At 48.2% G+C, this 11,591-nt stretch overlaps 1 protein-coding gene across 4 annotated transcripts; it reads left to right on the forward strand.

The window, feature by feature from the left end:
- Nucleotides 1-6,339: 6,339 nt before the first annotated feature.
- Nucleotides 6,340-10,831, forward strand: tmdd1 (transmembrane and death domain 1). Of its 4 annotated transcripts, none has more exons than XM_072713584.1 (5): nt 6,340-6,492; nt 8,227-8,388; nt 9,200-9,319; nt 9,517-9,660; nt 10,046-10,831. In XM_072713584.1, exons 1-5 carry the CDS (start codon nt 6,435-6,437, stop codon nt 10,243-10,245), a joined length of 684 nt encoding a protein of 227 aa, XP_072569685.1. In that variant the 5' UTR covers nt 6,340-6,434; the 3' UTR covers nt 10,246-10,831. The 4 variants fall into 4 exon arrangements, with proteins under 4 accessions (XP_072569685.1, XP_072569686.1, XP_072569688.1 ...); XM_072713585.1 differs by having other exon boundaries at nt 9,517-9,594; XM_072713587.1 differs by having other exon boundaries at nt 9,517-9,562; nt 10,046-10,231.
- Nucleotides 10,832-11,591: the final 760 nt, after the last annotated feature.

Genomic DNA, 11,591 nt, shown 5'->3' on the forward strand with positions numbered 1-11,591 from the left:
GGTCAGGCCTGTTGGGGATCAGGGCAGGTGTGGTGCTGAGGTGTTGCCTGCTGCATGGTGGCATTTGGGCCCCAGTTTGAGGCGGCCCGTCTGGGTAGGCGCGTGGAACGTTTTGTCTCTGACAATTAATGCAATGCGTTTTTATTCGATAAGTGTAATTCAACGTGTTTTTTTCATCAATGACTTTTGTCATTAATTTACTTCCATACACCCCTCTTGGTCGTCTACTGCGAGTGACGTCACTCCACATACAATCACGCCCCACAGTATAGACCCACCCCTGACGCTGATTGACAGGTTTCCGTGTAATGCGTCGGAAATTCATGAAAAAGGAATTGCAATCGCGTTTGAGTTTTGGCAGGCTACGTACGCGACGCAGAGAAGGTGAAAAAGCTGACGTGGTAATTGATTTTGCTATTTAAATATGACAGGCTCATGACTTGTAAGACATGGGAAATGCAACTGCAAATGGACTTTGCTTTTTCATTTGAAATTTGGCAGTCAGTGTTCGTTAATGCAAACGGTAATGCAAAATTTGCAAATGCATTTGAATTATGTCACACTTTATGCGTTCACATATGGAAAACGCAATTGCAAATGCAATTCCTTTTGAAAAATGTCCGGGATTTCCCTCCATAGTTGAAGCATAACACTACGTTCAATTTGCCATCAGAACTTGTGGATTCCGAGTCGGATTCCAATTTCCAAGTTTCGAAGCCGGAAGTGACGACATGCGCATTCCCATTTTTCGGAGATATCTCGGAGCAACCAACCGTGCGTTCACACCGCCGGCGGCGAGAGCGTCAAAGTGGCCGGAAGTCATTCATTTTCAATATGAGCCGGCGGCGAGATGCGGCGAGCAGCGGCGCGGCGCGTCTTGGACGGCGAGAGCATCAAGGAGAGTTGAAATCAGGTCAACTTAATGGTAATGAGCTATGACGCGGTTAGGCGGCAACCAATCTAAATGTAGAAGTCCACCGCTTGAGCAGATTCCAGATAACGCAGTCCTGTAAACTTTGGTTCCGACTACATTAGTTCCCATGGCCATCAAGTGTGCCATCAAGCAACAAAGAAGAAGATCCCATGCAGAATGGAGGAGAGGTTAATAATTGCTGTGGCGGGTTTCCCAGTAATTTACGACGTGTCCCTGTTTGCATACAGGGACATAAATAAAAAAAATGATGCATGGACCAAGTTGTCCGAGATTGTTGGGGTTCCTGGTGAGTTTCTAATGTGCATTAACGTTATGTATTTTCTGAAAATAAGCGGGAATTTCAAGCTGACTTTAGTGCCAGAGCATGCAAAGCTGTTACTGCTGCAGAATATTCTGACATATCAAAACATATTGGATTATTAATTAATTAATTAATGTTAAAGACCAAGACTAGTAAATACATGTCTCCTATAATACTGAAATTAGACTAGCACTTAACCATGAACATAAAAATTACACACCACACAAATGGCTTTTAATTGAAAGAAAACATGTAACTACAAAAAAGTTCTTTCCATCGATCAATTTCTTACTTTCACATTCAATATATTTCATGAGGTTATCTTATACCCTCCTTGTGGTCAGTCTGCACAAGATTAACAAGCTTGTTTGATTTGCGGCCCCTTTAAATACAAGGCAAGCATTCAATCTACGTCAAAGCGTCCAAAAATCTCTGTACAGCGTCGTTGGCAGGGCGGCCAGGGCGAATTTTGACACTCTCGCCGCCGGCGGTGAGGCAGCAGGGAGATGGCAGGATCAGGACAGTGTGCAGGCAGCAGGAAGATGGCAGGATCAGGACAGTGTGCAGGCAGCAGGAAGATGGCAGGATCAGGACAGTGTGCAGGCAGCAGGGAGATGGCAGGATCAGGACAGTGTGCTGGCAGCAGGGAGATGGCAGGATCAGGACAGTGTGCAGGCAGCAGGAAGATGGCAGGATCAGGACAGTGTGCAGACAGCAGGAAGATGGCAGGATCAGGACAGTGTGCAGGCAGCAAGGAGATGGCAGGATGAAGACAGTGTGCAGGCAGCAGGAAGATGGCAGGATCAGGACAGTGTGCAGGCAGCAGGAAGATGGCAGGATCAGGACAGTGTGCAGGCAGCAGGGAGATGGCAGGATCAGGACAGTGTGCAGGCAGCAGGAAGATGGCAGGATCAGGACAGTGTGCAGGCAGCAAGGAGATGGCAGGATCAGGACAGTGTGCTGGCAGCAGGGAGATGGCAGGATCAGGACAGTGTGCAGGCAGCAGGAAGATGGCAGGATCAGGACAGTGTGCAGGCAGCAGGGAGATGGCAGGATCAGGACAGTGTGCAGGCAGCAGGGAGATGGCAGGATGAGGACAGTGTGCAGGCAGCAGGGAGATGGCAGGATCAGGACAGTGTGCAGGCAGCAAGGAGATGGCAGGATGAAGACAGTGAGAAGGCAGCAGGAAGATGGCAGGATCAGGACAGTGTGCAGGCAGCAGGGAGATGGCAGGATCAGGACAGTGTGCAGGCAGCAAGGAGATGGCAGGATGAAGACAGTGAGAAGGCAGCAGGAAGATGGCAGGATGAGGACAGTGTGCAGGCAGCAGGAAGATGGCAGGATGAGGACAGTGTGCAGGCAGCAGGGAGATGGCAGGATGAGGACAGTGTGCAGGCAGCAGGAAGATGGCAGGATGAGGACAGTGTGCAGGCAGCAGGGAGATGGCAGGATGAGGACAGTGTGCAGGCAGCAGGAAGATGGCAGGATGAGGACAGTGTGCAGGCAGCAGGGAGATGGCAGGATGAGGACAGTGTGCAGGCAGCAGGGAGATGGCAGGATGAGGACAGTGAGCAGGCAGCAGGGAGATGGCAGGATGAGGACAGTGTGCAGGCAGCAGGGAGATGGCAGGATCAGGACAGTGTGCAGGCAGCAGGGAGATGGCAGGATCAGGACAGTGTGCAGACAGCAGGAAGATGGCAGGATCAGGACAGTGTGCAGGCAGCAGGGAGATGGCAGGATGAGGACAGTGAGAAGGCAGCAGGGAGATGGCAGGATCAGGACAGTGTACAGGCAGCAGGGAGATGGCAGGATCAGGACAGTGTGCAGGCAGCAGGAAGATGGCAGGATCAGGACAGTGTGCAGGCAGCAGGAAGATGGCAGGATCAGGACAGTGTGCAGGCAGCAGGGAGATGGCAGGATCAGGACAGTGTGCAGGCAGCAAGGAGATGGCAGGATCAGGACAGTGTGCAGGCAGCAGGGAGATGGCAGGATCAGGACAGTGTGCAGGCAGCAGGGAGATGGCAGGATCAGGACAGTGTGCAGACAGCAGGAAGATGGCAGGATCAGGACAGTGTGCAGGCAGCAGGGAGATGGCAGGATGAGGACAGTGAGAAGGCAGCAGGGAGATGGCAGGATCAGGACAGTGTGCAGGCAGCAGGAAGATGGCAGGATCAGGACAGTGTGCAGACAGCAGGAAGATGGCAGGATCAGGACAGTGTGCAGGCAGCAGGGAGATGGCAGGATCAGGACAGTGTGCAGGCAGCAGGGAGATGGCAGGATGAGGACAGTGAGAAGGCAGCAGGGAGATGGCAGGATCAGGACAGTGTACAGGCAGCAGGGAGATGGCAGGATCAGGACAGTGTGCAGGCAGCAGGGAGATGGCAGGATCAGGACAGTGTGCAGGCAGCAAGGAGATGGCAGGATGAAGACAGTGTGCAGGCAGCAGGAAGATGGCAGGATCAGGACAGTGTGCAGGCAGCAGGAAGATGGCAGGATCAGGACAGTGTGCAGGCAGCAGGGAGATGGCAGGATCAGGACAGTGTGCTGGCAGCAGGGAGATGGCAGGATCAGGACAGTGTGCAGGCAGCAGGAAGATGGCAGGATCAGGACAGTGTGCAGGCAGCAGGGAGATGGCAGGATCAGGACAGTGTGCAGGCAGCAGGAAGATGGCAGGATGAGGACAGTGTGCAGGCAGCAGGGAGATGGCAGGATCAGGACAGTGTGCAGGCAGCAGGGAGATGGCAGGATGAGGACAGTGTGCAGGCAGCAGGGAGATGGCAGGATGAGGACAGTGTGCAGGCAGCAGGGAGATGGCAGGATCAGGACAGTGTGCAGGCAGCAAGGAGATGGCAGGATGAAGACAGTGTGCAGGCAGCAGGGAGATGGCAGGATGAGGACAGTGTGCAGGCAGCAGGGAGATGGCAGGATGAGGACAGTGAGAAGGCAGCAGGGAGATGGCAGGATCAGGACAGTGTGCAGGCAGCAGGAAGATGGCAGGATCAGGACAGTGTGCAGACAGCAGGAAGATGGCAGGATCAGGACAGTGTGCAGGCAGCAGGGAGATGGCAGGATCAGGACAGTGTGCAGACAGCAGGGAGATGGCAGGATCAGGACAGTGTGCAGACAGCAGGAAGATGGCAGGATCAGGACAGTGTGCAGGCAGCAGGAAGATGGCAGGATGAGGACAGTGTACAGGCAGCAGGGAGATGGCAGGATGAGGACAGTGTACAGGCAGCAGGGAGATGGCAGGATCAGGACAGTGTGCAGGCAGCAAGGAGATGGCAGGATCAGGACAGTGTACAGGCAGCAGGGAGATGGCAGGATCAGGACAGTGTGCAGGCAGCAGGAAGATGGCAGGATCAGGACAGTGTACAGGCAGCAGGGAGATGGCAGGATCAGGACAGTGTGCAGGCAGCAGGAAGATGGCAGGATCAGGACAGTGTGCAGGCAGCAGGGAGATGGCAGGATGAGGACAGTGAGAAGGCAGCAGGGAGATGGCAGGATCAGGACAGTGTACAGGCAGCAGGGAGATGGCAGGATCAGGACAGTGTGCAGGCAGCAGGGAGATGGCAGGATCAGGACAGTGTACAGGCAGCAGGAAGATGGCAGGATCAGGACAGTGTGCAGACAGCAGGGAGATGGCAGGATCAGGACAGTGTGCAGACAGCAGGAAGATGGCAGGATCAGGACAGTGTGCAGGCAGCAGGGAGATGGCAGGATCAGGACAGTGTGCAGGCAGCAGGGAGATGGCAGGATGAGGACAGTGTGCAGGTAGCAGGGAGATGGCAGGATCAGGACAGTGTGCAGGCAGCAGGGAGATGGCAGGATGAGGACAGTGTACAGGCAGCAGGGAGATGGCAGGATCAGGACAGTGTGCAGGCAGCAGGGAGATGGCAGGATGAGGACAGTGTGCAGGTAGCAAGGAGATGGCAGGATCAGGACAGTGTGCAGGCAGCAGGGAGATGGCAGGATGAGGACAGTGTACAGGCAGCAGGGAGATGGCAGGATCAGGACAGTGTGCAGGCAGCAAGGAGATGGCAGGATCAGGACAGTGTGCAGGCAGCAAGGAGATGGCAGGATCAGGACAGTGAGCAGGCAGCAGGAAGATGGCAGGATCAGGACAGTGTGCAGGCAGCAGGGAGATGGCGGATCAGGACAGTGAGCAGGCAGCAGGAAGATGGCAGGATCAGGACAGTGTGCAGGCAGCAGGGAGATGGCAGGATCAGGACAGTGTGCAGGCAGCAGGGAGATGGCAGGATGAGGACAGTGTACAGGCAGCAGGGAGATGGCAGGATCAGGACAGTGTGCAGGCAGCAAGGAGATGGCAGGATCAGGACAGTGTGCAGGCAGCAGGAAGATGGCAGGATGAGGACAGTGAGCAGGAAGCAGGAAGATGGCAGGATCAGGACAGTGTGCAGGCAGCAGGAAGATGGCAGGATGAGGACAGTGAGCAGGAAGCAGGAAGATGGCAGGATCAGGACAGTGTACAGGCAGCAGGGAGATGGCAGGATCAGGACAGTGTGCAGGCAGCAAGGAGATGGCAGGATCAGGACAGTGTACAGGCAGCAGGGAGATGGCAGGATGAGGACAGTGTGCAGGCAGCAGGGAGATGGCAGGATCAGGACAGTGTGCAGGCAGCAAGGAGATGGCAGGATCAGGACAGTGAGCAGGCAGCAAGGAGATGGCAGGATCAGGACAGTGTGCAGGCAGCAGGGAGATGGCAGGATCAGGACAGTGTGCAGGCAGCAGGGAGATGGCAGGATGAGGACAGTGTGCAGGCAGCAGGGAGATGGCAGGATGAGGACAGTGTGCAGGCAGCAGGAAGATGGCAGGATCAGGACAGTGTGCAGGCAGCAGGGAGATGGCAGGATGAGGAAAAAATGATTTTATTCGACTTTTTTGATATTTGGAAAACATATTTTCATTCTGATACTTAATGATTTGCTCACGGTTTTCAAAATTTTGAATAATACTTTTGACACAAAATTAACTCCATAGCAGCGCGTTTGTAAAATGTGGTTCGCATGTGTTGCCATTTTTATGAAATTTCATTGAGCTTTCTCATTTTTATTTTGAATTGCATTTGGGCTTTCTCGGCCACCGTAATTGGACGACCGTTCCTAGTTCTAAAATCGAAAAAGAGGATTATCATTTAAATCGTGCGCGCACGGCAGAAGCATAGTCATTACCATGTGAATTATGGAAGTCATCCTGCTTTTCTTTCTCGTGATCAACCATGGTCTTGGTGGAGACACCGGTAAGAGCAGACGAATTAGCGATTCCTAAAGCACCCATTATACTAGAGAACCAAAGATATTATACACACTGTATAACATCGTTGGTTCTCTGGTTGTATTGACATCTCACTTTAGGTGTGATTGCCGTTATACACCGCTGTGTATTACTGCAGTCATTTATTCTGTAAATATTATTTCTAGTGCAGTGGTTCTCAGACTTGGTCAGTCTTGACCCCCTTTGGAAGCAGTTGATCTTTCATCGTATAGTTTTTTGGATCAGTTTTATATGTATACAGTACATATTTTGATATATGGAAAAAAATCTGGAGTACCCCCTTATCTCTCGGTCTGTCTCGATCCAGTTTCGCAGGGTTCACAACCAGTGTTGCCAACTATTTTCAATGGAAAGTAGCTAAAGTCTGCTCGAAAAGTCGCCAAATGTCGCTAGATGACGTCATGCGTATATTTACATATTAATTACGTAATTACGTCGTATTTGCATTCTGCGTGTTTTCCCTAATCCTTCCTCACGTGACCAATATAATTATCAATTACGTTACATATTTTCTGTCAGACAACATTTATATTATACGTATATATGTTTTTTATGTGTATATGAGTTTAATAAGTTTAATGAAGTTTATCGTTGTGTATCAGTAAACGATCTCAGACGAGTTCAGAAACTGGAATGAACTTAAGCTCTGTAACAGTGAGTAATATAAGTGCATCAGAAGAAAAAATAAATAAATAAGAAAAAATAAGAAGAAACGGTCAAATTAAATAGTTTTATTTCAAGCAAAGGAGAAGCAGGTAAGTGATTGGTCCGTGGCAACACCGCTTGCACATGCGCAGCTCATTCACATCTATGTCAGCTGCCGTGCGGTCACGGGAATATGCTGCTCCTTTCAGCCGGAGCTAGCGCTCACTGATCGGAGCAGACACAGGGAGATGAGTAGCTGTACCGGGAAAGCAAGACCTCGCGCTTACAGGACAGTACTGGCGACATTTGGAAAGTTGCTCAGGTTTGTCCAAAAGTCGCTAGATTTGTCGCTAGGCGCTTTTTTGAAAAAAAGTCGTCAAGGCCGGGGGTCTGAAAAGTCGCTAAATCTAGCGACAAAGTCGCTAAGTTGGCAACACTGTTCACAACTATTACACAGATGCTTATCTCGAATTGAAAATCGCACGCCAGCCAACTGACAAAAGTTGGCAACCCGCTCACATCTTGAAATAAATCATTTCAGCTCGAATGTGGATTTGGCTGCTCAGTTATTTTGATGCCAAGCTAAAGTTTAAGGTAAAATTAAAATACAGTGCAGAAAACTGATTTAATCAACCCAATCTAGTGATTCTTGTCTTTGATATCTAGTTTCCTGTACCTTACTCACCATCATTCACTATAATCTTCAGTCTCTTTAGACAGTTTACTAATAATTACTGTGCAAATCTTTGTTCTAAATGCTTTTATTTCTCTCTGTATACAACATGTGATGATTGCATTTGCCAATCTTGAATCTATTAAAAGTTTTGCTAGGTTGTTTCATTATCATGTTAATTATAGTTATATAATGTTTAGCACAGATATGAAACGTTGGATGAACAGTGATGCTAAACAGCAGATAAGTTGTAGAGAAAAAGGGTGCTGGTGACCAAGAGACTGTAGAAATGCATTTGTTGTTTTGGAACTAACACATGGCCGTGGAATGCAGACAGCAGCCCTCATTGTCCTCAAATTAATGTCCATTCTGCTCCATCAGTGGCCACGGACCTGGACAAACATCAGCTGTGGCGTTTGGCAAACATTCTCACCACCAGAGAGTGCAAGGACCTTCTCTCTGTGCTCTCCCGTCCAGAGCCCGACATCTTCCTGCAGATGAAGCGCCTCTCCCCGCAGGAGCTCCCCCATCCCTGGGAATCAGGTATGTCGGCCCTTGCCTGTGGCACACAGCAGGAAACCTGGTAGATTTGACCTAGAGAGAGACCTATCCCAGCACTGCAAGATTATAAACCCAGTTGGGTAATTCAGATCCAAAGAGTAAAAGTCCAGACCGGGATTTTGTTTCAACCAACCAGTTGAATGCTCTGTGACTGTGACTGTGACTCTGTATGCTCAACTGGTTGGTTGAAACAAAATCCCGGTCTGGACTTTTACTCTCTGGACCTGAATGACCTAACTCTGATTATGAATGGAGCTTAAGAAAGTTTCACAGCTGTGTGGCAGCTTCTGTCTCTCCTAGGAGCCAGTTCATGTTTATTTAGCATGTTGGCTCAGCCAGACATTATCCGTGGAGCACGCTGCCCATACATGCAGTCACATTTGTTTCCGGATTTGGGCAGAACCAAGATAAGCAACAGGTGTCACAGACCTGATGGTAGCTATAACAACATGGCTTTGATCATAGTCATCGAAGAATTTCATAAAGGCATACCATTTATAAAATAATAAGGAGTGTTATTTGAGAGAGACCTCAAGGCTATAATAATCAGGTAGTAGATGGATTTTAAAGACTCTTGAATACGAATTTTATATAATGTTTATTATCATACATTACATTCGAGAAGGATCTTGATATTGCTGTATATTTGTAGGTATAGTTGTTGCTTAGTAGTAGAAAGAGTTTATTCTCAGTCATGTATATTAACCTCACCAGACACTGGAAATCCAGTGACCCTTGTCTTCTGTGCCTAGTCTCATTTGGGACCCCTGTTGTGTCTTTGTGTCTGCATCAGATTACAAAACGCCATGCAATGTAGTCCTGATGAGGTGGCTGGTGAAAAATGGGAAGCAGATATATTTTGACCGGTTGTACCGAGCTCTACAGCAGATTGGCCGGACTGACATCGCCAAAGGTCAGAAGCGTGAGTGTGTGTGTATGTTTGTGTACAGCACAGTTCCAGCAACACCAGTGCAAACAATAACATGCTTAATATAGGGATTAGAGAAGTATGAGGATTTTTTGACCCAACACCCAAAATGAAAAAGAACAGTTGTTCTGAGTGTGGTCTAGTCTATGTGCTTGGTGACATCTATGCTGTGGCTTCTTTAGAGATGGGGAAGAACATCAATCAAGACAAGATATTAAATCTTCATCGGTATGTGGATGGATACCATGAATATGTGAAAGGTATAAAGTCCACACTTCTGGAAATAGATCAACACCCACAGGCAGAATTTGAGGCAATCAGAGAAGGTACTTCTAAGGTCTAACTTACAGCATAGGGTGTTTTGCATGCAGATATGGCAACATTGTAAAACACTGACAGCTAAACATATGTATCTGACCAATGAATTACACCAGTTTGTTTGTGCACTATCGACTTGGACCACTCATTACATGGATAATCATCGTACACTTGGTGCTTAATGACTTCACACTGGTGAGTCATTCTCAAAAGCAACACCAGTGCAATAAAAATAGTTAGAAATATTCCATCTGCTGTCTGAAAGTGTGCATTTCTCACCCTACCTGTTTAAGGTAAAGGTGATGTCAAAGTCACTGGTATTGCAGTGGAGTGTGAGAACGGGGACTCGCATTCCATGCTGGTTCTCACTGGTGTTTTTTGGCTGGCTTTCAGGGAGGGACCTGACCCAGAGCATCCTGAGGCCTGCAACTGAGCACATGCAGCCCCCACCCTATGACCGACACCCCCTGGACGGCGTCCTGCCCCTGCTAAATGGCTTCCTGATAAGTGTTGCCGGTTCTGTCCTAGTAGGACTGGCTATCCTACTGTTCATACTGCAAAGCTCCAGGAACAACCTGCAGAAGTTGCAGTAGCATTCCCGCAGGGGCCAAGGATGGGATCTGAGGAACACCACCAACAGCACCGGACCCAACAGCGCATTGGAGTTTGAAAAAATAATTTTAAAAAGCTGTGTTTTTAACTCTCATTTTTTGTGTATTCAAAAGCAAAAGCAAATTATTAAGGAAGAATGAAATAAAGAAACAAAATAAAATGCAGGGATGTAAGCTCTCCGTGATGGATTTCCATCAGTTGGATTCCAGAGAGACCAAATACAGTATGAGATCAGTATAGATCCAAAGAGGAAAAAAATCGAGGCCGGGCTTTTGGTTACAGACTTGCAGTACCAGGAGATAGGTAGCCGATTTGTAGGCATAGAATCTACTTTGATGTCGGTAATTATATACAGTCAATAGTGTGGGGGCAATGTACTGTACCTACCTAATTCACAGCAACTGACTCAGTCATGCTATTGACAGCGGTGTTGTGTAGGGTCCTATGAAATCTTTATTTTTTTTTTCCGAATTCAGTTAAAGAAAGGATTAAAGAAAGGATAATACAGGTATGACAACAGACTAATCCACTGCAAGTGAATAAAATTTAAGTCTGATTTATGCTAAATCCAGTGCTTTGTATGTGAATGAATGTAAGCATTTGTTGTGACCTGACAGTTCTTGGGTCCTTTGTCAGTCTCTTTGAAATGTAATGTTATTTTTAGATGATGTTGACTACAGGCTCCTCCATGTAGGAGTGCTGATGGGAGACCTCTACATGTCTCCATCTCTTGGGGACCAGAAAACCCAGTGGAAACCACACGACGATACAGGGAGAACACAAAAATAGACATACTGGGGCAGACTCGAACCTTGGTTGCAGCAGAGGTATGAAGTAACAGTGCTACGAACTACATTACCCCCCATATCATTCATGACCTAAATCGATACATAAATAGACAAATTTACCTTGTAATGTTGAGGCATGGTAAAAACAACCTATTTTGTGGCAGAGGTTTAAATGAACTTTAATAGTGATCAAACTCCAAAAAAAAAAAACAGGACAAGGAGAGTGAGGGGTCTAAACCAAGGCAGGTAAATAACACTGGGTCTAACTAAGGTACATGAGGAAGGCAAAAGCACAGTGTCAAGGATCCGGACGGGTTTGGAGCGTGGACGAAGCATAGTGCAGGTCGGAACAGAAATGTGGACGACCCACTTGCGGCTCACGGGACAGAAGGGGTTTATTAATGAAAACATTGCGAACACTACAAGATAAAGGACAAAGGGGTCAAAAGTAAACAGGGAATAAACAAAGACTAGTTACAAAATGGGTCAGGACAGGTAGGCAGAACATACATCAAACAACAAGCAATCATCAATGATTC

This window comes from Paramormyrops kingsleyae, chromosome 6 (assembly GCF_048594095.1).
Source record: "Paramormyrops kingsleyae isolate MSU_618 chromosome 6, PKINGS_0.4, whole genome shotgun sequence".
Lineage (NCBI taxonomy): Eukaryota > Metazoa > Chordata > Actinopteri > Osteoglossiformes > Mormyridae > Paramormyrops > Paramormyrops kingsleyae.